Consider the following 27,510-nt stretch of genomic DNA (forward strand, 5'->3'; position numbering starts at 1 on the left):
TGTAAATTACTAATTTGATACGTAGAATTTTAAAAATATAAACCAAATGCACGAGATTCCCCGTTGAAGTAGAATTAGAAAAGAAAAAAAATCAAAATAAAAATATTTTTTTTAAAAAAAAAGTCAATCTTATATTATATACTATTCATTCTCAAATTTTTAAAAAAAATGGAAAAAAATAGAAAGGTTATAAATTCAAGATTCATCATTTTTTGATTTGAAAGAGAAATTTTATGGCCTAGTGAGTAACATGCTCTGGGTCTCAAATTGCACATAATTTTTGATCCATTCAACTTAATAACGAAAAGAAATTTAAGCAAAATAATTGGTAAATCAAAGCTTCTTGTTGTTTACTGATCACTACTTTGATGACAAAGTAGACATTCCCTGGAGTGTTGTTCTTCATAAAATTCTATATAACAGCACCAGGTGAATAAGGTGGCAAAATCTTTTGATGTAGATATCTGCCTGGGTTTACCAGTTTTTTCAGAATAGAAATGGAAAAGGGTGAGAGTTGACAAAATTAGTCCACAGTTCCAACATATTGATTCTGCTGATGTTCGAGGAGGAGGAAGAAGAAGAAGAAGAAAAAAAAAGTGCCAGCAATCTATTGTGAAAAGGTGTGCACTCCTAAGGGTGATAGTTGATTTTTAAATGGAGACAGCTAAGGCTTAAAATAGGAAGCAGATCGGAGGCTGCTCCATTTATCCACCACAAGTCAACTCATTCTTAGTTGTCATGTTGGTGAAAGGAGACTACGACAAACTTTAATTCATTCATTCAGTGTGGCTCTCGTGAAAGTTGTCTGCAAGGGTTGGAAAAAAGAAAGAAAGAAAGAAAGATTCTTAAACTCACCTAAACTTTAAAAGTTATTTTCTTCTTGTTTCTGGTACTCACACAATTCGAGGTTTGTAGTTGCTACTTTCTAGCAAAGACAATGAGAAGTTATGCACAAATGAATGCTTCATGAGAAAAATGTGAGATATTCTCTTAGCTGCAGTGTGTTGACCAATAAATGCCATAACTTTTGTCCACCAACAAGTTGATTTGCTAACCCCTCAAAAAGATTGATCGGTTGGCAGCCGGAGTCAGGGGTCAGGGAAATAAATGGCTTCAGCCAAACCCACTATGAGTCCATTTTGGTTGTGGTGGAATCCACAACTTGTCTATGTTCCTTTGCATTCACATCTCCTAGCTAGCTACTTCATAAAGGGCAATACAACCCAACAACGGAAAGCAATGGCCCTCCTTTCCTTCCTTATGAATTGGATCAAGCTAGCTCTCTCTCTCTCTCTCTCTCTCTCTCTTCTGTTTATTGGATCGTCGAGCTCAGATGGTAATATCTTAATGCTTTGTTGAAGTATTATGATATTGGTAAATAAATGAAGGTGTAGGGAGTGTTGAGTAGGGTCATATATTTGGTGAGATCCATAACTATTGATGTCTCTATATCATATCATCGACTAGTATGATGAGGTCCCTCATTGGCCCCATTAACGGAATGCTTCGAGCGGTAGCAATTCGATCATAGCTTCTAGCACATCTTTGTAACTTTTGATATATCATTGGATCTTTCGAGACATTGCTCTATCCTCGGTTCAATGTTCAATCTCAAGCACGTCTCAATGTCTATTTTATTGGCTCGACTATCTTCGAACACGACAATTGATCTTTTAGTCTTTCGGTGGTCCGAGTCCTTAGTTAAAAGTGTTTATTGTATCACTTATCTCAATAATATATTAGTTCATTAAATTTTATTATTTTTTGATAAGCCATATAAAAGAGGGTTGACGATGCATCACCGTGCTGCGTCCGAGAGCTTTCATCTTGAGGAACAGCCTTCATGGCTTGATGACCTCCTTAATGAACCCGAGACAGCTGTGACGAGAGGCGCTCATCGAGTGATTCTTTTGCACACTTGGAGACGTCTGGTTTCTCATGGAACGCAGCTGGTACACAGCCCATGAGAGTAACAAGCACTGCACCTTAACTGCAGCTCCTTCATGGGGATCTCAGAAAGTTGAGTATTTCAAGGACATGCAGCGCGCATCTCATCATATGGATGTAAATTCATTTGGAGGAACTCAAAAAGTATGGGCTCGCAGTTCAGCAACAATATGATTGCCCATCCAAGTAGTAGTCCTCCATCGGTAAAGGACGAGCTTGTACATGCAGGTTCATCTACGGCGGTATGCTTTTGATCTTAGAGTTGGGACTTTATTGGTCATATGCAGTGCTCTTCAGACAAGGATTCGACTAATAGATATGTATACAAATCACCACTGACTCGTCTCCTTCCTCCTTGTAGAGAGAAGTAAAACCTATGAACAACCGAGTCTTTAAGCTGCTGCCAGTGACAAACTGTGGAAAGTGTGTTGGAAAAAGAAAGGGAAGAAGAAGAAGAAGAAGAAGAAGAAGAAGAAGAAGAAGAAGAAAAAACAGCATCTTTCTTTCTTGACTTGATAAAACTATCAATCTCTTTGACTACTACTTCTTAGCCACTGAGAAGTGATGTGGCAAAAGTATCACATAGTTTTGTTTTTGAATGACACAGTTCAGCATGATGTATTGGAGCAAGAAGCTTCTCGTCTTCGAGCCTTGTATCATCATCATCAACAACAACAACAACAGCAGCAACAGCCTCACAGACGTAGCAGAAGCATACAGAAGCATAACGAACCAAATTCAGGTCCAGGCCAACTCCAGATTTGAAGCTACACCTCGTCAGCGGCCTCAACATGGTTTGTTTCGAGGTCCCTTTCCACACACCAAGCTAAACTTTGTCGTCGTCTTGTTGTATGAGGTGAAAGGCGTGTTTGTTTGCATTCTTACGGTGATGTTCGATAGCTGATCATTTTCTGCTTGTTTCCTAAGCATAATAAAAATTGACTCGCTGTTCCTTTTACTTTTGCTTATCTTTCTAATATCCGGACACTAAGAAACATGTGATGATAATGCATCCATCCTCTGTCTTTTTCAAATCAAGCAAAACGAAGGGATAAGAATCAAGAAGCATCGTCTCTTGTAGCTTTACGTAACTCCAATCTTCCACACAAATCAAGCATCGTTTGCAGTGTCGCCTTGTGCAGAATTCCATCTCTGTGATCACATCAATGGTGGCTATATGGGGAAGTACTACTTGCGATGCTTTGCGACCCTGTTCCTTAGAGCCACCGCCACGAAGTCCTCCTCCTGCCTCTGCTCGAGCATGGCCTTCGACATGGGGTATTGCCGGAGCTGGAGGGTGGTCAATGCATTGGGTGCGTGGAGGACTACATGCTCCGAGGCCAATACAGCAGGTATCTTGACACCGTCATCGACCAGATCTTTATCTACCTTGATGGGATCGTCACGACCGACGACGGCATGGATGCGTGGATCCTCGACGTCGACGGCACCTGCTTGTTCAACCTTGTATACTACAAGGACAAACAACTTTGGGTAATGCAGGACAAGATTTGAGTTCTTCTTGGTCGTAATGAGCTGAGCTGCTGACGATGATACGGCTTTGTCGTTCCAGCGGAGACTCGTTTGATCCCTTGGCGCTCAAGATCTGGGCTCTGAGAGTGGTTCGTCCCGCGATTCAAAGTCTTCCTTGTCACCGGAAGATGATATGAAGAGGTGTGCGGTCCATCAAAGTTGGGGAATTGCTTGTGCAGGGGTTCATAGGACATGAGAGGTTGATCATGTGGTAATGCATGGATTATTAATCTTCAATGCAAAACACATCGTGCACTCGATCTACTGACTGAACAGCTAAAATGACTGTTTATAATAGGACACTGAACTAATTCCAAATCTTTAGTCCTTTGTTCTTGTTCTTTAACCTTGATCTGTATTAATGCACATACCAATATTGTGTTTTATGCAGCGAATAGGATTGGATCATAAGATCATAGTATTAATAATATGTCTATGAGCTGGGCTAGCTGACATTGCTATTATTATTATTTTTTGATTAGTGGATCTCAACTAATGTTTCTTGATATATAAAGTAATCGAATGGACTAATGCTTGTAGATATAAAAAATGAGATTTATTTTAAATCCTTAATATTCGGTAAGTGTGATTAGTACACGACCATCGCAGATGAACCTTACGTTGATGTGTTTTATGGGTGAAGCCTTCACATGTGATTAGATTGTGATGCAACCTGCGACGTCCCCACTCAAGAAAACGTGTAGTTTAATACAATTTAATTACATGAAAATTAACATCAATTCATCTGCCAAACCCAGTTATGCATGGACATCGAAGATATGCTCGCTCGCGTGCTATCATTTGATGCTATGGAATCAAAGACTAGCGAATTTGTTCTGTGAAGTAGGAGTTAAACATCCCAGAAAGTAGCACATGATGTTTTCAGGAACCTTTCCACCAAATAATTCATCCTACTCTGTCCGCAAATAAAAAAAATCATCTTACGGTTTACATATAATTCAATTCTTCTGCTTACTTTGACGACAGTTTTGCAAAGGTAAACAAAGTTGTGCTCATAGTAAGCCATCTAGCTTTCCAGGCAGCAGCTGAAGGCAGCAATTAAAGGCTAATTAAAATTTCATCTAAGTTGCACTTCAGCAGCTGATGTATCACTGACGTAGCGGTCAAATTAACTTGTATGAACTCATAAAACATCACAATGGGTGGATCTTCTTATTTCTCTTCCTTGCAGTCTTTGCCACAGCATCATATATCTCCTTCTTCCGCTTTATGGTGTCATCTGCCTTGCTTGCAGAGTTCTTTGCCTGAAGCTCCAATGCCCCCTTGACAAACAATTTGAGTTTCCATAATGTGCTTTCACTCTGCACCGACAAAAAAAAAACAATAGAGTGCAATAGATTGCACATTTTTTTATCAGTAGGACTGCTGTACAAGTTTCAGTTTCTAGAAAGTTTTTAGTTTATATAACAGTATGTTGCTGATGCTCACTTCCAGATTAAGGACTAGAATGAAAGAGTTTGGTGAACCATCAAAGTAAGCACAATTATGAAACAGACGAATGCAATTTTATCTAAAATCAATGGATAGCGGCAAAAAAGGAAAATGTTCAACATGATAGCAACATTAAATGTCAAATTTAAAAGCCCCATTAGATGACACCTTGCTCCTTTCCAGCAAGTGATCTGTTGTTCAACTGGATATTCGCCATCTCTGGTTTCTCTTTAAACAAAGAGCACAAGATAACCATTGATTAACCAACTAGATATTGGATATAGCTATAATATTCCAATTGACAGTACAATAAAGGATTACAGAAAAATCTTTATCTGCCATGACAATTAGATTATCTTAAGAAGAGTTCAAAACATGCACAAGAAACAACCTGTGCATCCATATCAAGATCCACCACTTCTCCTGTAGCTCGAAAGATAGGATTGTTTTGAGCAATAATTTCTAGAGCCTTGTTAAGATCTTCAGGAGGTAAAGAGCTCAGGCCAACACTAAGTTCTCTTTTCTCCTTTGTCGACATTTTCCTAAAAAATTAGGTAGTTAGTCATGTATAAACCTAACTGATGCCAGTCAACAAAGGTCATCGTTAATTAAAAAATATATTATGCTAAATACTTTGGAGTACAACTAAAATTACGATATCATGTCCTGAAAGAAAGTTGAGGCAAGTAATCAACTAATTAACAATATATTTCATTACAAATGAAAAGAAAAGATTTTCTTTTCTTTATACTACATTTTCAGGAGAATACTGATTATAGCTAATTTTAGGATCTCATTATCCCCATACTCCACATTATGTGGAACATTCTGGTAAAATTTCTTTGTTAGAATCATATTCAAGCCTTTCCTCATAAAGAGAGTGAAGACAGCCCGATTAACACTGTATTTTACATAAGATTAGCAGCTTTCAAGACTACAATATGTTTTATACAAAAGGCTTTCAAGTGCAACAGTCAACACATCTGAGCATTAAAATACCACTTTTGAAGTCATAAACAAAGATCCTTGTCTTCGAGAACTGAATTTAACATATTATCTATTTAAACAAAGATTCTAAAGTCTGAAAGATAATCAAACTCATATTGACTCTATTTAAACTAATAGTAATACTAATTAGCTCAAGTAGACCTATTAAGTTAAAAACTCACTGAGAAGGATTCAAGTGTATGATATTTTAGCTTTACTAGATTGTATCAACCTAATTCATTGCCTCATGTTCATACAAAACGATAAACACAAAATTGTTGGACCATTAATGAGTGGTACCGATCGAATTTCTGCTGTACCACTCGATACAATAGGCATATCGGTCATACACCTTATACCAGTGTGTTTAGCTGAAATAGGCTGGTTTGGGTTTCAGGAAGCCATCAAACCAGTACATACCAGTCGTACCATCCCATTTCAGACAAAATTGCAGTCCATTTATAAAAAATGTAGGCAGTCACACTTGAGAGTTCGACCATATCTTTCGCATACAAAGTTTGCATTTATTGTTGAGATGCCATCTACAATACAACTGCAATACATATTTGAGTTGTTCTAACAAAATCAATTGAAAATCTTTTTGGATAAGTTGTAAAAATAGGGAGTAAGAGATCCACCTGAACTCTCATATCTTCTTTGTGGAAACAGGTAAATCTCAACATTTAAAAAGGGCAAACCCAATGCATGAAGCTCCCGTCAATATGGGATTTAGGAATGGTCAAAGTACGCATCCTTACGTCCATATTCAAAGAGACTTTTTTCTGAGACTTGAATCCTAGTTTCCCAAGTCCTAAAGTGGCAAGTTACCACTGAACCAAGGTCCACCATCTCAAGCAAATCCCAACAATTAGTTCATGAAATTAGCAAGAAATAAGAATTGATAATACATAATACAATAGCAACTAAATGATTTAAAAATGTTATATTGATCTTGGACAATGGAAATTACTAATATGAGATAGAAATTAGTAGTAACTGACACCTCACCCTGCTATTATGTTCTGCTATCACGTTCTTAGATGGGATTGTCTAAGGCATGCAACACCCAAGCAACACCCGCTCACAAGAATCAGTCTATACCTTAACCTCATGGAATCCACCAAGGACTTGTACAAAGAAAAAAAAATTAGAAAGACAAACACATGGGTAATATGCCACTATCACACACAAAAAAGGTAAGAAAACCAAGATCACAAATAATACAAAGCAACTAGATTTTATTAGGTATAAAAAGCTCTCAAGAGCGGGTTGACAATCGCCTATAAAGGGCTTCCAAAAGCAGTGCAGGCCCAATGTTCATTTAGCACTTTTGTCAAATAGAAAATAGGCACACTAAAGGCATTGCACCACCCGTCAGTTATATAACTAAGGCCGCATCTAGTCCGATGCCACCTAGGGGTTCTAGGGTGCTAAGATCACTAATGTTTTTGCCACAAGGTCATCAGCCAAAATTCAAACAATGGCACATGAAAATGGGGTTGTTTCACACGAAAATGGCTACACCACTCAGCCTATAACACTTGTGTGTCTTACAAGACAGGAACACAACTAAAAATGCTACCAACCAAGAAAAGCGGGGCTACCATGACTACTGCCCACCCTATACAAACTGTCTAAGCTTACATTACATAGCATGACTAATTATACTGCAAGTGTGGAACGCATTTGCGAGGTCTGCCATCTTGCTAATTATTTACAAAGGCAGTTCTCAATTTAATGCTAAATAAAGAAATGGGCCAATTAATTTTTCTTCTCATTAACTTTCAGTTCACAACCTTTTTCTGTCACACTGCTCACTTCCATAAAATATTAGAAAATTAAATTAACCGAGTTTCAAATAATTTAGCAGAATTTTCGTATCTATATATTCTACAAGCATGGTGAATAAATAAATAGTTACCTGCACTTCTGTATTACCAACTCCCTTAGCTTTTCCAAATGCAAATTGAGTTCATCAAGCTGAAAGTTAATCACAAAGAAATTGTCAGACACTGAGGGATTTCTCAAAGACAAGATTACGTTCATATTGACAGGCATGCTACTGGAAATGCTGACCACAATGTCCAATTGTGGCTATGATCCAGGAAACTCCCAAAAAAAATTTGTGCAGGAAAAAGAAAATCAAATCCATCCAGGTCTAGCAATTAAGCATTCCACACTGTCATCACCAACAACACTACCCTTTAAATCATTTCCATCTTCCAAAATAATGGCCATTGCTCAAGGAAACCATTCTGCCTACAGGTGGATTCAAAAGTACCTCGCTGCTGGTATCTTTGGCCATTGTCTCATAAGAAACCTCTTGAAAAATTTGCATATTTGCAAGATCCCAAGCCTCATCCTCCTTTTGTCTTGCTTCCTGTCAAGTGAAAACCAAAGAATAAAAATAAAAACAAACAATTTTTATATGGAAGAGAGATAAGTGGTCAACTTGACACGACAAAAGCTATTCCATATCCATGCAGAAATACAAAAGAGGAACTGCTAGCAAGAAGTGACAAAAAGTGCAACAGAAATTAGAAAATTATTGTTTACCTCTTCAACAACTTTAGGAAATAGTTGCAGCCACTTCTCTTCAAATTTTTCCAGCAATGTTTTAGCCATAACATGAATATCAGTTCTGTCATCGTTGTATGTCATTGCATTAGTGAAAACCAATCTCACATCAGCATATATTTCACGGACATTCTTATATCCACTGCCATCTTTTGCTTCCATTTGGTTCTTGATTGTAGAAAAGTCCATGGGCCTTTTAATAACCTAGGTTGCAGAGAAGTCCAAATGTTGTTTGTCAAAATAAGATCAAATAAAGCTAAATGAAGTTTCCGAAGGAAAGCAAGTCCTTTGACAAGAAAATCTGATGAATCTGATTTATTCCTCAGATGACCATTGAAGTAACTAGCTACAGGTTTACCCAAATTTAAATAGCACTCAATTATACATGCTATTATAGTGATCAAACCAGAATGACAAAGAAGATTTTACTTGATCTTAATATGGTGTACTAGAAATTTATTCACAATGGACTAAGGACATGAGATAGACAAGAATCATAAAGATACTTCATGTCTCAGCCAAAAGGAAAAAAAAATCTAAAACTTCCATAAGGAAACCAATGGTTGTTTTCAAGACTACCAAGCAATGTTGTTAAGATTTATTCCACAATAAAAAAGAGAATATGTAATTGAGAAGAAGAATGAGATATGCTTCAGTACATTTCGAACTTGAATTTTACTATATAGACGAACTATTGAATTAAAATGGTCAGCTTCATATGTAGAATTCATTCCAGCAACTTCAAGTCACTCGTTTATGATAGAAAGTCAAAGAGTATGTACAAATAGTTGAAAGAAAGCATATATAGTGGAGGATAAACAAGGATCGCACCTCATGATAGTCATCTAGACCAAGACCCTTAACATCAACAGGCTCCATGAATGGCCAAGCCCACTTGTGCTGTGACATCTACAAAAAGAATAAGGGACTACTTAATGAGAACAATTAGAAAAAGTTGCAGTGAGAATGATAGAGTACATAATTACTTCCAGCCGAGGTGTGTTTACACTAAAGTAATAACAGATAAAACAAGGAAAAGCATGATGTGCAAGCAGTTTAGTGAAGCATAAAGCAAGAAATAAACATTTGATCCTAAGACCCATAACTTTTGTGTGGGCCATTGTAGATTTGCTTACGTCTTATCTAATGCCCATAATTTTTAAAGTTTATGCAATAAACTTGGACCTAAAGGGAGCCACAAAACAACCTTGTACGTGAAATGCACCAAGTTTTAAAAAAGGGATCTCACTGTTTTTTTATTTGTTCTGACATCTAAGTTCATGTATATACATACATCTAAACCTAAAAAATCAACTTAAGGCATAATAAGAAGTGCAAAGTCAGTGCTTGCCTGCTTCAATATGGTGCCAAACTGCCGCATGAGCTCCTGCATTCTCTTTGAGCAAATAACTTCCTTTGGACACCCTTCAACCAGCTTGCCACCACTATGGTTGCTTCCACTGTTATTAATAGCACTAAATTTATCCATCTCCTTAACCTTGCCACCGGAGCTCCCTTTAGAGGTTTTTGGTTGCTTTCTAGTCGCATAGTGCTCCAGAACCTCATTCACCCTTTGCTCCAGCTGCAATCCAACAACAATATTAACAAAAGCCACAAAAGGATACGGAACAATAAGTCATAGAAAAGGATCTAACTGAATGTATTACCACGATACCTCATCGACCTTAGAATTGTATTCATCGACACGATGCTTCCACCGTTCGACATCGCTTTGGGGGTTTTTCGGACTCCGCTGCAACTCCAGCGCAGTTGCCATTCTCAATAGGAGGCGGCGGCGGAAGTGTGCCAGCCGCGGCCGCGGCTGCTTCTTCTGTTGAAGCTACCATCTTTTATATCTCAAATCTTGGTAAAAATTTACAGAAATCTTTTTTTAATGCAATGTTGCCGAAAATAAAGGAAAATTGGATCAGAAAAAAGAGGAATTACAGTGTAGGGTTTACTCGAGGATTTAGGGGAGGGAAGACTACCTTTCCCGAGCCCTCCCCAAACGATCACCGCCGAGGCCGCAAGTGGCAGTGGTAGATGCGGCCAATTTATAGAACGAAAGGATTGATACCAACCATCAAATAAAATATGCCTGGATCGATAACGCGCCTCGGAGTCTTTCTAAATATTCTTACTAATAAAAAGGACAAATTTCCCAGAAAACTTTTTTGTTTTCACTTTTTTTTTTTGTGTGTGTGTGTTTTGCAAAGAGATCCAGTTTTTTTTTTTTTTTAAGATTATTATTTGTAACCCCCTTCTTGTTATTTATAATTTTAAAAATTTTAAATTTATTTCTTTATATATATATATATATATATGCTCAATCTAAGACTTAATTCTAATAAGATCTTTTTACTATTTAATTACAATTCTGTTCTCCTCTTTTATTTTCTAATTTTTCTTCCTTTCATTCTTCTCCTCCTCTTAATCTAACAATTAAGATACAATCTAACAATTATTCAATCAAAATATCATGACATAAAAGTAATATTTTCTTGAATCAATCAATCTATCTATCTATCTATCTACCGTTGGATGTTGTTGTCAAGTAACTCGGTAAATATAGGAGTGTCAAGTAACTCGACAAATATAGGAGGACCCTTTGCAAATCAATAGAGGTATGAACTAACAAATGTTTGCGGGTTCCTCCTATCTTCTTAGCAGGAAGATTATATTTACCTCACCCAATAGTTTTCTAGAAAAGAAGAAATCGTTGATAGATATAAATAACTTCCTTCTTTCTCTCCAAAGTATAAATGAATTGTTCCTTGTGACATCTTTCTCCAAGTAAAATGTGTGTGTAACTTCAGTTATACAATCAAGATCATGAATATATTATCTCGAAATAACCATACCAAATAAATAATCAATTCCAGCCCAGATGGTTGGTAAGATATGTTCTTATAAGTTTATAATCAATCTCTTCCAAAATCCCAAAAAATCTAATAAATCTAATACCCAATGTAGCAGTATTTACACCAATTATGTTATTGTTCAAGAGAGGAGCAACCAATACTATCCAGCTGAGTGTTGTGTTGATCAAAGTAGAATCAAAAGGTAAAGAGCACACTCACTGCTGCAATAATCCTAGCCTGGCAACACGACCAACAAAGAGCTCATTCTTCCTGGAGAAACCACCAGTGTTCCCGGAGCGGAGAAGCCAAAGATACCATCTTCAACCTTTAGCATGACCTGTAGAAACAGCCCAAAAAAATGGTGGCCAATTTTGTAGCTCCGTTTAAAGTATCCAATTAACAGACCAGGTGTGATGCAAGGTCACACACCTTGTATGAAGGTTGCTTATGAAACTTAGTTTTAGCTTCTCTAACTCCCAAGTAATCCATACAGATGATACAGAGTGCAGAGGAGAGCAGTTTGAATGAGACTGACTAAATGATACTTTTTCTCTTCAACCACCAGAGTTTGCATTTCATGCACTAACATGATTCAAAAGCTTGTAGAGGATGATCATAGCCTGCTTTAAAGTGTCCCTTGAAATCTTTTTGAAGCAGCAAAACGAAGAGAACACCCTTCAACTAGCTGTTCATTTGAGAAGCTGAATAAATTATAATAATATTCTAAGAAAAACAAACTTAAATGGTTTCATGGTGTAGTGGTTAGCACTCCAGACTTTGAATCTGGCGACCTGGGTTCAAATCCCGGTGAGACCTATGTATTGGTAGATGTCAAGTTTAAAAAGTGTATCCTATTTTTGGTTTTTCTCGATCACTCTTTTTTCTAGTTTTCATATTCGAATTGAAATCGGTTCGATTGAACTAGTCATAAAACTTTTGGATAAAGTTATAGTGTTCTCAAATGGACCATAGAATAGTTCTCTAAAATAAAAAATCATAATTAAAAGCATAATTTTTTAAAAATATCTCATATTTTTTGTTTCAAAAGTATCCAATATTTTTGGTTTTTCTCATATCAATCTTGTTTTGTCAGCAAAGAGTCTCATTTTTTTATATTCCAATAAAAATCGATTGTGTTAATCATAGATTATCCCTTGTAGTTAGTTATATTTATCATTCTAGTATCAACACTTTTGAAAGTAAAATATTTAATTACGTTTCTTCTCGTGATATTAATTATATCGATGAAAATACTGCACATATAGTCACGTGTAGAAAATGACTCTAAAACGAGATTAAAAAAGTAATTTTTACAACCTCTATATATATATATATATATCATTGCCAACTTTTTTTTTACTCATCGGCTTCTCTCTATATCCAAATTCTACCCTACACAACTTCCCACCACCAACATGAGATCACCATCCTTGCTGCCTTTCCCACAACCCAAATGACACCATTGGCGATCCTCTCATAGGAGCTGAATCATTTTGCTTGCATATACTCCCTTTGTCTGATGGCTCCGTTTTGGCAACGCACATTAGCTTCTCGACATGCTCAATCAAGTCTCGATTGCCAACAAACATCATCAGAAGGATGCAAAGGAGCATCATGTAGTCAGTGGTTGGCTTGGCGATCTCAAATTCTACGACAAGGTTGATGTCTATAATGTAGCAAGCATTGCCCCTAGCGATCACGTCGATGTACTTGTAGTAATCGCTAGAGACTTTGTCAGCTCTTATCACCCACTATCGAGTCGCCCTCCAACTCAACCAGCACAGCGTCAAGCGAGCACCACTAGTCTACGTCCTAGAGCCCCTCCTCTCTCCACGTAACCTACTCCCATTTGATTGCGACTTTTGCCCATCCCTCACTTTCGGATCTTGCTTGATGTCATAGAACAAGTCAACAAGGTCGACTAGCTCAATAGCTGAGTCGAGGGACTCCTCGGCCAGCTCGCCTCCTACTGAGCCCCAAAGTCATATCGTGGCTATCTTGTCCAACGACGCTGTCACCTCCTACTGAATCGCCACCGGTCTTTGCCCTCGCGATTGTTAAGATCGTAATGACACTAAAATGGGGGGTTGAATTAGTGCTTTCGTAAAATTACGATTGAATAAACAATAACACATTGGAAAGAAACAAAATGTCAATTGTGAATTATAATGACTATTCCTTTTTTTTTTTTTTGATATAAAGCAAACAAGTGTAGAAAGAAACAAGATGTCAATTGTGAATTGTAACAACTAATTTTTTTTTTTTTTTTTGTGTTACGTGGGTGTGCGAAGCGTCCAAGCAACTGCTTTTATTACTTCAAAAGTGATTCGGCCAATAGATGTTATGTTCTTCTCAGCTATAAAAATTATTTCTCTTATAATTTAATAATATTTTCTAAATATCTGTCAATTGTTAGTTGATAATTTTATAGCACATTTTAATACATAACGTTGACTCATTGTGCAACTCGGGTAACTCCAAACGCGAAGGCTTACAAATCGATGCTCCTTTTAACATAGTCTTTCATCTTTTTATTTATTTGTTCTTGAGTTTGGGACCCACGTATTGACCAATCCAAAATCTTCATCTTTGATTTATCAAACTTGAAAAAAGTAGTGCAACCAAGGCTGCCACTTAATGGCCTTCTTATCCAATGTTTCAGCTTTGGGGGTACTCTCGCCATGTATACATCCACTCGCTTTCTGCTTTCATCAATGCTCGTTCCAACTCTCTGGGAAAGGGTACAGTAATCTCCATCCGCACCCTGTAGCAGCAAGCAAACAGTGTTGCTTTGCGATTCTCGAGTTCCGCAGTTTGCGCTTTCCAGCAACAGTGTAGCACAGAAGACGTCCTGTCGAAGGGGAGTTGTGAGAAGAAGAAGACGGGGAGGTAGCGCACTCCATTGTGGGCAGCCTTCGTTCCCCAAAAAACGGGGCATCGCCTCCGCCTGCACAGCTTGGCATTTATTAATGCCTTGCTTGTACGCTCCTGTGTGATGGCTTCTGCTCGCTGTGGTCACATTCTGAGGGTGATCAGCCGACTCGTCGAAGGATCAACGAGCTTCTGCATTTACGCATCATCTGAGGGTTTGACCACTTGAGCTTGCTACACACCCACCTAACGCATGTCTTATCAGATCTAACCCGAGCCATTATGTCCCACGTTGGATTTCACCGAATGATATACCACACCAGTCAACTGTTGACACGTAGTTATGTTCACTGCAACAAAAGACCTCCGTATCGACAAATCAATCCAAAAGATATCGGCGTTCTCGGCACACTACTTGGAAAGATATCAGCATCCTCATAATAATGACAGACCGGCTCAGAAGACATTGACACCTTAACAACTTCTGTTAGTCCGGATGTGATCTCCAGACAAGATACTCACAAGTCACAAGAACACCATGGTGAACACCACCGTAGCTTTCCTCCCGTCTCTCTTTCTCTCTTCTCCAGAGCTCAGGAAACCCCTTTACCAAGCAACTTTTAACTTCAACGTCAGAGGAGAAATCAATGAAAGAATTTGATCGGCTTCATCCTCCTCATTTTAGGTGGATGATCAAGATCTAACCCATCAAACAACAAAAGGTATGATTCTTAATTTATACTAGCTATTTACTAGTAAAAGTTTCGTAATGGCCGAGACGAACATTCGAGCGCGATTTGGGGACGCCTTTCAATCCGGTTGCCACTGTTAATAACACATGGAGGACTCTTTTGCTCCCTTTTTTTCTGCAGCTGGTCACTGTGTGATTGACACTAGTGTTGTGATGTCCTACTCGTTCTTGTCCATGAAGAGCGACCATCAGAAGTGACATGACAATGAAGCAGTCTCTTACGCATCATAATTGCTGCAGTAAACAAAAGAAGAACCACCTTCCTGTGTCGATTTCGTTCTCGGTTAAGCCAGCCGTGAGGACTGGACATGGACGCTCACCTGTTTGTCGCTTTGCCATTGCAGTTCCACTTACGCTGCCATGGAAGATAACTTTGCAGTGCCATCTCTGTCACACACACACAAGTAGAACCGGAAGCCAGCAGTAGTAACATCTAGCTATCTTCTTCTCAGCAAACAATAACACATCCAAAAATTGGACAATCTATGTCAGTACTAGAAGCACAGATGTGTGCTTTGCATGAAGCTTACAGTAATTTCTGGTGAACAAAAGAGTAATATCTAATTCTTTGTTTACATTTTGCGAATATTATTTATACTCTGCTGTCGATAAGAAATGAGTGATAAACACATAAAAGAATCCAAAAAGTAGTGAGTGCCAAACAAATTAAAGCTGCATTTTTGGAAACTGCTTGTATGTATATCCTTTGAACGTTTGATTCTTGCACGTAAACCCACATGGGAACTAGCTTCGGTGAATATTACTGAATCTCCAACATCATCATCCTTGGCCTGCATCAGTGATTCTACTATGGTGGGAGACATTGGAAGGTGTAAATAAATACAACTTTGCCGAAATGTGATGCAGAGGGCTCATAAATTTGCAAAGATGATACATGTGACGTGGCTGATTATTTTTCCTTCCGACTCTTCCAATCATTGTGGCATCTGTTCGGCTCACATTGTCTAAAGCACATCCACCAACCCAAAGCAAACTCTATAAAGGCCACCCTACTCCATCCCACATTCCAAACCATCTCCTCTTTGTTCACACGAGTGTGGGCTATTTTCGTTGACAAGCTCCATCTTCTCAGGTAATAATCAATCGCTAGATATCTTCTCGTCATGCATGCTCCCTCTTGCTCAATTTTTATGGAAATAATGTTGCGTAGGAATCAACCGAGCAGTTAGAAAGACCAATAAGAGAGATCAATCTAAAGAACAAAAGTCCAGTTCATGTTATAATTCTGTAATAGCAACTAGGAAGCTTAATTTGTCTTGACACTCGGATACATTACAGCCAGTTGCCAATGGAGGAGCAATCACTCGTACCAAGAACTCAACAGACCTTCCCAATCATGGATGACCATGTCATTCCGAGATCAAGGCCAGCCCATAGCATCATGAAATCTCACAGCACTGACTCTATGATAAGCAGCAGCATGAAGGATGATGAACATGGAATCAGGATCAACTTGAAGAGGAACGGAAGCTTCGGAAGCAAGGGTGGATCAGCAGTATCAAATTTTTCTGCAGGATGTGCAAAGAGAGCACAAGATTTGGTAGCTACTGATGCACTAGCCATTAATGGCACATTGAGCTCAAGAGAAATAGAGCATGTAGTTGACTTTTGGGCCTCCATGCCATCATCTGAGACACCAGAAACTTCACAGAGGAAGAACCATCCACATGGTGAGAGATTCATGCCCACTTCATTCTTATAGGACATGTTCTACATTGGTGATAGCTATTACTACAGCCGAAGCAGCTACATTATCTCAGTTTAGGGATCACAATAAAAAACATATGATTGAGTTCAACTAAGATGCAAAATTCTTTAGCTATGTTGCGGTATCTTTTTTCTTTCTAATTGCTGCTGATTTAAAATATTTTCTGTAGCTAATGGTAAGATACATTATATATATATATATATATATATATATATATATCTGCATATCACCATTATTTCTGGTCAGAAGTCCATATGCAAAACTATTCTGCCCAAGACCATAGAGTAATAAGAGTGGCAACTTCTCAAGAAATCGAAAACTGTGTTTATATCTATAAAAGAGTTCAGCCTTATGGACATCAAAATTCAAGAACATTTCGATTGGTTAACATTCCAGCAAAAGATGATGAAGCTGAAGGATCCATGAACAACAAGAAAAACCTGGATTCAGATATTTGGATGGCAATGAAGATAGATCTAATTTTCCCCATATATCTCAAGGTACTGTATGTGGTACAATTTCGTGCTCTTGATATATTCAGGTAGTTTTCCATTTATTAGGACTAGTGTCAAAAGAATTCTGCAATCCTGCAGTTTTCGGACGTGGGATACAAGTTTGCAGATAATGGAGGAACGAGCTCTGTTGCCATGAACTACATCCTTCAAGGAGTCACAGGATCCGTGGAACCTGGTGAGGTTCTAGCACTGATGGGACCATCAGGAGGAGGTAAAACAACTCTGCTTAATCTCCTCAGTGGGAAGATGACAATTAAGGACCATGGAGGCCTCATAACCTACAACGATCAGCCATATTCTAAATGGCTTAAACGAAGGTACCAAACTTCTTGTGCAATGTTATCAATTAGAGCTATGCTAAAGTTGAAGTTTGTGCCCGGTGAGCAGGATAGGATTTGTGCTGCAAGATGATGTAGTGTTTCCCAACCTAACGGTGAGAGAGACCTTAACATATGCTGCTCTTCTTCGCCTTCCCAAGACATTAACCAAGCAGCAGAAGGAAGAAAGAGCTATAAATGTGATCCATGATCTCGGACTTGAAAGGTAAAGAACTGTTAGCAGCATCCGTACAGAATCACGAACAGTTCTAGTTGAGGAAGCGAGATCTGTGATGTCCTACCACAGGTGTCAAGATACCATAATAGGTGGAGCATACACGAGAGGGATTTCCGGCGGGGAAAGGAAGAGGGTCTGTATCGGAAATGAAATCCTTCTCGATCCATCACTTCTGTTTCTGGATGAACCAACATCTGGTCTCGATTCAACCACGGCACTTCGGATAGCTCAGATGCTCCACAACATTGCTCTTGTATGTTTGTTGAACTGGGAATTCAACTCAAAAGTTTGGGATTCGCGAGTTGTAACCGGGGGCACTTCTTCTGCAGGCCGGGAAGACGGTGGTCACCACCATACACCAGCCTTCGAGCAGGCTGTTCAACATGTTCGACAAGTTGATTCTGCTGGGGCGAGGCAGCTCCTTGTACTTCGGAAAGACATCGGAAGCCATGCTCTACTTCTCCTCGATTGGCTGCAGCCCTCTCATTCCGATGAACCCAGCTGAGTTCCTTATAGATCTCGCCAACGGCAACATCAACGACAAATCGGTACCTCTGGAACTGCAGCAACGTAGATTCCTATGCAAAACTCCCGAAATCGAAGGAAGATCGTCATCGTCCATGGACATCCATGAAGTACGTATAAGCTGATACATCCACATTCATTACATCGATCGCTTCTTCCTCGTTTCAGATCTTGGGCTCATGCATTCAGCTTTCCTTGGCATGCAGTACCTGGTGGGTGCCTACGAAACCAGGGTTGCCGGAATAGAGAAGCAAAAGCTTCTCAAGCCAGCTCCCATCGACACGATGTGGATGATGCAAGGACGAGGCCCCTGCAGCTTGGATGAATCGAGGGTGGGTTGGTGGGAACAGTGCCACATCCTCTTCTGGAGGGGGTTAAAGGAAAGGCGCCACGAATACCTGAGTTGTATCCGCGTCATTCAGGTTGTAGCCACTGCAGTCATTATTGGATTGCTGTGGTGGCATTCGGATGCTTCCACGCCCAAAAACCTACAAGATCAGGCAGGATTGCTGTTCTTCATCTCGGTGTTCTGGGGTTATTTCCCAGTCTTTGCAGCTATCTTCACCTTCCCTAAAGAACGGGAGATACTGGCCAAAGAGAGATCAGTGGGCATGTACAAGCTCAGTGCATACTTCATTGCCAGAACCACGAGTGATCTGCCATTGGATCTCACACTGCCAATAGTCTTCCTGTTAATTGTCTATTTCATGGCAGGCCTGAGATCAGACTTCACAACATTTCTAGAAAGCTTGCTGACAATATTTCTAAGCATTGTAGCTGCCCAGGTATGTATGTCATGGTGTTGGATGATCCCATTCTCTTCTTAAGAAAACACTGCCTTTTATCAGAACTGCAAGACTAGCTATACTCATAATAATAAATGAGCAACAACATATTCTGCAATCTTTGACAGGGTTTGGGACTAGCCGTTGGTGCAGCTCTGATGGATATCAAGAAGGCAACAACATTAGCTTCTGTCATCATCATGACCTTCATGTTATCTGGTGGTTTCTTCGTGCAGGTAAAAATCGTCGACGCATCAGTCAGTAGCACCTCTTGTTTCTGATCCTTATATATATATAATGTAGCAACATAAATGAACTTGGTTGTGATTGCAGAGGGTTCCATTCTTCATGTCATGGATTCGGCATCTGTCCTTCAACTATCACGCATACCGGTTACTCCTCCAGGCTCAGTATGGATGCACGAGCACAAGCCACCACAATGCTAATCCTTGCAAGTCTCGTTTCATCGAAGAACTTGGACTGGACAACAGAGGGATGGAGGTAGGAACCATGATAGCCATGGTCTTTGGCTACAGATTGTTGGCTTATCTATTCCTTAGGAAGATGAAACTGAGAAATACTTGAGAACATCCCTTCGGGCATGGAAGTCAGATACCAAGCCAATTTTAGTTTGTATGGTGTTTGAATGATCTAATAAGAAGATGGCAAGTAATTACTAGTAGATCTTGATCATTTCAGAAGACTAATAAAATCAAAGCAAAGAGCAAAGAAGCAAAAAAAGGATAATTATGGTTGAAACATTCTGATATCTTGACAAGTGTATGTACCTTTTGACATGATAAAAAATATCTTTAATATTTTTTGAAAGAAGGTAAAATTATTTTAGAAGATAATATAATTCTTCAAAAGTTCAAGTCCATGATAAAAAAATATCTTTAATATTTTTTAGAAAAAGGTAAAGTTATCTTAGAAGATAATGTAATCCTCGTGGAAAGTTATCAAGATATCTATTAAAGAGAAAATATATGAAAATTAAGGTAATTTTTAGTTTTGTCTTTTATGAATGTAATCTTGCACTCTAATATCCTATAAATAGATATAAGAAATTATTATGATTATAAGTTTGAACATTTAGAACCAATAAAGTTATATTTTTTATTTACTTCCTCTATAATATTTATTTCACAATTCTATCACATTTCTAACATAGTGGTATAAGAGCCACGTTATTAAAAATGACCATCAATATCATTTTTTATCCCCTGATCTCATTAATAATCATAAAATTAAAGCATTCATGTATTGCTTGGATCATAATATGTGTGAGAAATAATAGAGAAGGGGTACAATAAGCCTCAAAATCAAGCTATGCATGTGGCGTGAGGAAGAGAGACAAGAAAACTTTCTTCTTGATTTATTAATGACTCGATGAAGAAGATTTCAAGGACTTTCATCACCACCAACTCTTAAGTATGAAAGATCCCTCAAAATTTTTATAAAGGAATAAAGAAGCCGTATGACGTTCGGTACATATAATAACTTTAAAAGTTTACGGAAATGTATTTGAAGTAAGTAAGGAAGGCAATTTACAGTTAAGATAAATAGCACAAAGGAAATGCAAACCAGATTTTAGAGTGGTTCAGTCAAACGTGACCTACATCCACTTTCGGCTTCCTCCTCCAACGAGGTCACCGGCATCTACTAAAAGCCTTCCTTCAATAGGCGAAGGTCAACCACCCTTTTACAGTTTCACTCCTTTTGACGGGCTTAGGAGACAACCCTTATAGAATTTTCACTCCTCTCTTAAATGATCAAAACTTGGAAGAAAAGAGGGAGGAGAACTTTTGGCTTTTACAACACTTTTGAGCTCTAAAATCACATAGTAAGATCAAACTTTCGGTACCCTTTCATGCAGGAAAGGGTGGGGTTTATATAGGCCCCGAACTGGTTTGAATTTGGAGCTTAAAAATGTCATTTCCCGAATTTTCGGGGTCCTGGCAGTACTACCGTCATAACTGGGCAGTACTACCACTCGGAGATCAAGCTTAGGCGGTACCACCGCATGAAAGGGGCGGTACCACTGCCCAGTCTCACTCGGAGACTGAACCCAGGCGATTCCATTGCCTGACCTCGGCGGTTGCACCGCCCAATGTATCAGAAGTCCGCCAGAAGATCGTCGGAAAACTCGTCGGAAGGACACTCGACGTTTGCCAGTTAAAGACTTGCTTAGGACTATGTTTTCAGTTGTATAGTTTGCATGTAATTAGGGTTAGGATTAAGGAATAATCCTATATCCTGGTTAGGGGCCAACTAGGCCCGAATATGACTTGGTTTGGGTCGGATTTGAAGCCCAACCAATGACCGGTAAGGTCGGGCGATGGAACCATCGGACTGGGTGGTGGCACCGCCTAGCACTCGAGAGTTCCGGCAGTGGCACCGCCAGAACACTGTCAATGTGAAAATTGACAGGCGGTAGCACCACCACCGACAGGCGGTAGCACCACCACCGACAGGCGGTGGCACCGCCAGTACACGGTCAATGTGACATTGATAGGCAGTGGCACCGCCAGCTTCGGGAATCCAAGAGAATTTAAAATTTGGAGCCCAAATTTGAATCCTCTTGGAGTCTATAAATACCCCTCAATTCTCAACAGAGAATACAACTTTTGAGAAGCAATAGATTGAGATAAAAGCCTTAGCAAAGTCTTTAGCAAGTCTTGTTTTCAATTGCTTGAGTGTTCACCTCCTTCTTTCTGGTTGAAAATTTATAAGAGTGTGAACCACTTGTAAAAGGTTGTAAGAGGGGTATTTGTCCTTCCCCTTCAAAGTGATTTGCTAGTGGAAGTTGAGAGCCTCTTCGAAGAAGGCTTTGCAAGTGGATGTAGGTCATTTTGACCGAACCACTTTAAATTGGTGTGTTCCTTGAATGTGTGAGTTCTTACTTTCCTGAAATTGTTATTTACACTACTGCTAGCTTTCGATTTTCATCTACTCAAGTTACTATCGAAACGAAATCTCCTCATATTTACGAATTTGTTTTTAAACTTACAAGTTTTAATCTACTGTACTAATTCACCCCCCCCCCCCTATTGCCACTCCGATCCTAACATTGACATCTGAAATGATCGAAAAGAAAATAGGTCAAATCCCTAAGAGTCACGATAAAGCAAGCTTGTAGTAGGGTTGATGATGGGGGATACCAAGCCTTCGGCACCACTTGACAAAGGTAGTTAAGTAGCACTAAGTGTTTAGCGCCAATTGGGCAGGAGAATTTTTTTCAAAAAATATTTTAAATAAAAAAAAATGGAGGAGAAATCTGAGCCCCACTTTCAGGGCATTAAGGGAGGTACAAAAGAAATGACACGACTCATATAGTCGATCGCTAAGCAAAGGAGGTATCAGCTCGATCTCATAGAGAATGTTGAAAGCTTCCTTGATGTGTGTCAAGTCAACCTTAGAGATCCAAGAGTTGAAGTCATACGACCTCGACATGATCAATGAGGTTCGATTGCTTCCCTCATCGCGATGACTTTGACCTCTTCACTAGAGGGGGAAGTAGTGGAAGTTGATACCAAAGGTGGTGAGGGGACCAAAGAACTATCTGACTCATGGTCGAACATTAGAAACGAGCTCGGCGAGGAAGTCATTCAGACTTATTCGAGTGTTGGAGTGAGTAGTATGAAGGCGAAAGAAGATGTGGAACCTCCGAGTAGGTCTAAAGATTCGAAGGCTTTGAAAGGATTTGAAGACTAAAGAGTGTGAATTGTTTGGAGGGCTATTTATGGTCCCCTCGTTGCTCGATGCTTTGACTAATGGGATATGCGGTACCAATGCCATTGGCCAAGGATGATTAATCAAAATTATTGTGATCTTTTGAATTCCTAATGGTATATGCAACCCTTACGTGGATGCTCCTGTAGACACCATGTAAGTAGTGTGATAGTTGAAGCCACAGTCACCAGATCTCACTAAATTTGTCAAGCATCTAAATCAATGTATCTATCAAAGATCGAGGAAGGGTTGGTGCATGCAAGTCTACATGTCATGATCGCATGAGGAGAGAAAGTTGCCCATGAATGTCACTTGTCTTAAGCCTTGGGCTAACCAGTTGAACACCAAAGCAAGAGGCCCTCTTGACCTAATGATCGATTGTTCAAATATTGTCTATTGGGTTGACCGGAAGTGTCCGACCACATGACCCTCGCATCGATCGACCAACGTTGTTTGATGACGCATATCCCATGGGCCAAAATGTCTATTTCAACAATGCATAACCTATGGGCCAAACATGCACTTCGATGACAAATAGCCTATGGGCCAAGTGTGTATTTTGATGATGGACAACCTGTGGGCCAAATGTGCATCCTAACACAAGCAAAAACATAACACAAAGCCGATGAGTCGATGATCTATACAACATATTAGTCAAATCCGATCGATAGGTGGCGATCGGATCTAATGACATATGGTCGCTACAAGCTGTATGTAGCCTAATTCCTGACCCCGTGATAGGCATAGTTAGATAACATGAGCTTTAAGAGTGGTGAATATCACGACACACCTTGCACAAAATGCCATAGGGATGGATCCCCTTTCTCTACCAACGATCTCAAACATAACCATTTTCAAATTACCTTATAAAGAGACTTCAAGGTACACATTCAAAACATTCTCTATTTTGATCTCATTAGCTTGTTTGACCAGTCTGACCAATCCAACTAGTTCTTAATATTTTAATATTAGAAATTGATTTTAAGAGGCATTTGTCAAGAATTCTCCCGACTAAGTCTTATAGGGCCGATGCATTAGAAGTTTCCATTCTAAAACTTTATAACCCAATGACTCACTTTTAAAGCTCCAAGAGCCTGACTTATCATAACCCAAGGACACATAGTATTTATACAATGATGAAATCCTAAACTTTATAATTTTTTCCTTCAATTAAGAGTCTTTCCATACTAGAATTCATTAATATCCAAGAATACTAACTTCAGAATTTAAAAAATACTCATCAGCCATCTTGTTTTCTGCCTACCTTTTAACATAATAAGAATTGCTATAATTCATGATGATGGTTTGATGTGAACCAAATGTCAACATGTTTCTTGCCTCAACTTTGTGAGATTCCAAGGTGGTCCACTTCAACTTTAGCTAATGCTGCCGTTTGCTCCTTTTCTTTTTCTCTCTCTTAGCATATTCCATTTAATCTTTTCCATCATCTACATCACAGAATCTCTTTTCTCTTCACTGCTGATCCTGTTCCCTCTCTAATCAAACATTCAAGTTCAGGAATCAAACAGTTCTTGCTGCTATTTAGTTTGCAAGCTTTTCAAAAGGCAGTAGTGTTGAGGATTATCTATTTTCTTTCATATATGAAGCCCTCCATCGTAGGTTTTGGGATATCCTTGGCTTCCTTGGTCTGCCATCTCCAGTAACTTTTCTAAGCCTTGGGAATTACTTTTATATGTATGCTCAAACTATTCAAAATTACATCATCACATGTTAACAACATCATCACTGTATTAACATCCAATATTAGGAAAAAAACAAAAAAATATGTCGATCAATAACCAATAATATGATCTGATATTAATCATTCCACAAACTAGTAAATATCTATGGATCCACCGGTATTTAAAACCTTGCTCACAAGTTTTTTTTTTATATAAGCAAACAAATAATTTGCAGATATGAGCCTTTTGATAGCTCCAAGTGTGCAAGTCAACAGAAAGATCTCAAACTCATTTAAGAATGACCGGCCAGCATTGTCATTATTGGATGGTTTAGGTTGTAGCAATCAGAAGATGGGGGACATAGAAAAGGTGGAAGGACGCAGACAGCAAAAGAAGCAATGAGAGTTGATGACTGCATCAGCAATAATGATCATATACATGTAACACTTGCATGACACCACTTCAATCTCGTTTCCTACCAACATCACACCTCTCTTTGACTCTCTAGTATCACTATATACCTTCACATTTATGGCTCCTTTCAACCTGCTTCTTCTTCTTCTTCTCGTTCATCATCCTTTTATCATGTCGGCGAAGGACTGTGGCAACCATGGGCACTGCCAGCGGCGCAAGCTGTACCGACGCCTCTTCGCTACCGTCCTCACCTTCATCATCGTTGTCCTCATCGTCATCCTCGGCGTCTGGCTTGTCCTCCGCCCCTCCAAGCCCAAGTTCTACCTCAAGGACACCTCCATCTTCCAGCTCAACCTCACCGCAGGCTCCAACCTCCTCACCACCGTCATGCAGGTCACGCTCGACTCCCGCAACCTCAACGACCGCGTCGGCATATACTACGACAAGCTCGACGCCTTTGCAGCCTACAAGGGACAGCGGATCACCGCCTCCACGGCGCTCCCCACCGGCTACCAGGGCCACGACGATGTTGTCGTGTGGTCGCCCTATCTGTACGGCGCCGCCGTCGCCGTGGCGCCGTACCTCGCCGTCTCCCTCATCCAAGACCGCGAGGCGGGGCTCCTTCTGGTCTATATCAAGGCGGAGGGGCGTCTCCGGTGGAAGGTCGGGACATGGGTCTCCGGTCACTACCACCTGCAGGCTAACTGCCCGGCTTTCCTTGCGATCGACAACGGGAAAGGCAGCGGCAGCGCCCCGTCGTTCCACTTGCAGCAGATTTCGTCATGTAGCGTTGACGTCTGAGGCTTGAGGGTGACGATGATTATAGTCAACTATGGAGTCATCGTCTCCACGCGCCGTAGCTCTTCCTGCAAACTATTTGAGGTGTATCTTCACCTGGTTTATTGCAAGCTTGTGTTACACTACGATGGTAGTAATCGTCAAGGCATGTTTCCGATGCTGATATATATGATGTTACTAAGAATTAAATATTACTTTCCTGCTTGATTTCGTTCAGTTCAATATTAATTTCGGTGTTTCATTTATTCTTCTTCTAAATTTGCATTGGAATGCATGGTTTCATTCGTGGTTATACGGTAAGAAGTGGATTGGGAGCATCACAAGGTTTGCAGACAGAAGCCTACATACTTGTTCGGAAGAAGAATCTGATGTTATTGAAGAGATTGGATGCGTTCAAACATCTCTGTCGGCTTCTCAGTCTCACAACACTAGACATCATCAAGCTTTAGGCTAATTGGCTTTTTATTATTAAAGCTTATTGATGCTGTGAATTCAGTCTTAATTTTCTCATGAAGAGAAACAAAAAATCTCATGTTACTAATGATCAAAACAATCTCATGTTACTCAGCTCAGATCACCTGTTGTTCAGGAACAACTTATCTTATTGTTTGGGAAGAGACTGTTTTCTTCTCATGTAGACAGTGCACGAGTAACACAAAAGCGTTGCATCTCAGGTCTGCAAGGAACCAGGTAGGATCAAAAGCTGATTCCGAGAAAAAGAAACGTGGATGAGGGAGAGGATATGCATTATGCACTTCAAATGCTTTCAGCAAACCAGAGGCTAAAGGATGAGGCAAAAAGCCGAGGAAAAAGAAAAAGGAGGGCAGAAGAAACCAAACAAGCCATATTCTATCAACTTTTCCATTAGTTTTGCCCCTTTTCCTTTTTTGGTATTTTTTTATCCCTTGTTAAGCTTGTATATATTTTGATCCAGTAGTATATATATATATATATATATATATATATATATATATATATATATATATTGTCTCTTGTTAAGTAAAAAGATTGTGTAGCGTACCACACGTGTCATCACTCACGTGATTGGCTTGTAAGACATCTATGATTAACAACCGAACCACCACCCCTGACTATAACTTATAAAGAAGTAACAAGTCTTCCACCCTTTTCTTAGAAGGTGCCCCGCTCACCTTGAAACCACCTCGGGCAATTAGGTGGTAGCTGCCCTATCCCTTGCAAAGGTAAAAATATGCAAAGAAGAGGATGCGGGTCATGAGGGCGAGATCCGCCACCACTCGAGGTAAGCCTTGATAATCGAATGTAGCAAGAACCGAAGTCCCACCTCGAGCGCATCGATCGTCAGCTTGAACCCATTCGGGAGGGGGTCGTAAGAGCGATGCTTGGGCCAAGGAGCATGAAGCTCATAGTCGGCTGGGATGTTATAGCGTTCTCGAAGGCATTCGAGAAGCTGCTCGGTCATGATTGAGTCGTAGTCATGAGACAACTTCATCATTTGTAAGGCCTTGAAGGTCTCTATATCGACTGGGGACATGCCACCCGAGGATGAACTAACTACTTCTTCTCTAAGACTACTCGAGGACGATGCTACGACCTCAGGCGATAATCGACTTGACGAAGAGGAGGAAGATGACATTCTGACCTGAACTGCTAATGCCCAATGAGAGGAAGGAATGAGGCGATGGGGGAAAATGGAGCAAATGAGTGAAATGAACCCCTCATAGCCAATGGAGGGTTTATAAAAACCCTATTGCCTGATGCGACCCTTCGTCTTCCTAGGAGAGGGAAACAACTCACCTCGCCATCATGATTCCTAG

General features: G+C 39.7%; 3 protein-coding genes and 1 non-coding gene across 12 annotated transcripts; 3 read left to right on the forward strand and 1 right to left on the reverse strand.

Annotated features, from left to right (window-relative positions):
* Nucleotides 1-4,347: 4,347 nt before the first annotated feature.
* Nucleotides 4,348-10,641, reverse strand: LOC135585740 (transcription factor GTE1-like). 9 transcript variants are annotated; one of them, XM_065163072.1, is made up of 9 exons: nt 10,485-10,641; nt 10,172-10,327; nt 9,848-10,078; nt 9,328-9,405; nt 8,476-8,700; nt 8,201-8,299; nt 7,841-7,899; nt 5,324-5,474; nt 4,348-4,802 (listed from the first exon to the last, which is right to left on the reverse strand). In XM_065163072.1, the coding sequence occupies exons 2-9, from the start codon at nt 10,271-10,273 to the stop codon at nt 4,635-4,637; spliced, it is 1,113 nt and encodes a 370-aa protein (XP_065019144.1). In that variant the 5' UTR covers nt 10,274-10,327; nt 10,485-10,641; the 3' UTR covers nt 4,348-4,634. The 9 variants fall into 9 exon arrangements, with proteins under 9 accessions (XP_065019144.1, XP_065019145.1, XP_065019142.1 ...); XM_065163073.1 differs by having other exon boundaries at nt 10,172-10,359; nt 10,485-10,613; XM_065163070.1 differs by having other exon boundaries at nt 10,444-10,599.
* Nucleotides 10,642-12,101: 1,460 nt separating this feature from the next.
* Nucleotides 12,102-12,173, forward strand: TRNAQ-UUG (transfer RNA glutamine (anticodon UUG)). The gene has a single exon. It is a non-coding gene; the product is annotated as a tRNA-Gln (tRNA).
* A 3,857-nt stretch (nt 12,174-16,030) lies between these two features.
* LOC135644516 (ABC transporter G family member 22-like) lies at nt 16,031-19,756 on the forward strand. Its single transcript, XM_065162154.1, has 10 exons — nt 16,031-16,072; nt 16,279-16,670; nt 17,105-17,208; nt 17,302-17,540; nt 17,611-17,766; nt 17,848-18,031; nt 18,108-18,413; nt 18,510-19,088; nt 19,217-19,324; nt 19,422-19,756. The coding sequence occupies exons 2-10, from the start codon at nt 16,289-16,291 to the stop codon at nt 19,671-19,673; spliced, it is 2,310 nt and encodes a 769-aa protein (XP_065018226.1). The 5' UTR covers nt 16,031-16,072; nt 16,279-16,288; the 3' UTR covers nt 19,674-19,756.
* Nucleotides 19,757-24,968: 5,212 nt separating this feature from the next.
* On the forward strand, nt 24,969-25,959 carry LOC103995514 (NDR1/HIN1-like protein 1). The gene has a single exon (XM_009416111.3). The coding sequence runs from the start codon at nt 25,034-25,036 to the stop codon at nt 25,715-25,717; it is 684 nt and encodes a 227-aa protein (XP_009414386.2). The 5' UTR covers nt 24,969-25,033; the 3' UTR covers nt 25,718-25,959.
* Nucleotides 25,960-27,510: the final 1,551 nt, after the last annotated feature.

The sequence above is a fragment of the Musa acuminata genome, chromosome BXJ3-8, assembly GCF_036884655.1.
Source record: "Musa acuminata AAA Group cultivar baxijiao chromosome BXJ3-8, Cavendish_Baxijiao_AAA, whole genome shotgun sequence".
NCBI lineage: Eukaryota > Viridiplantae > Streptophyta > Magnoliopsida > Zingiberales > Musaceae > Musa > Musa acuminata.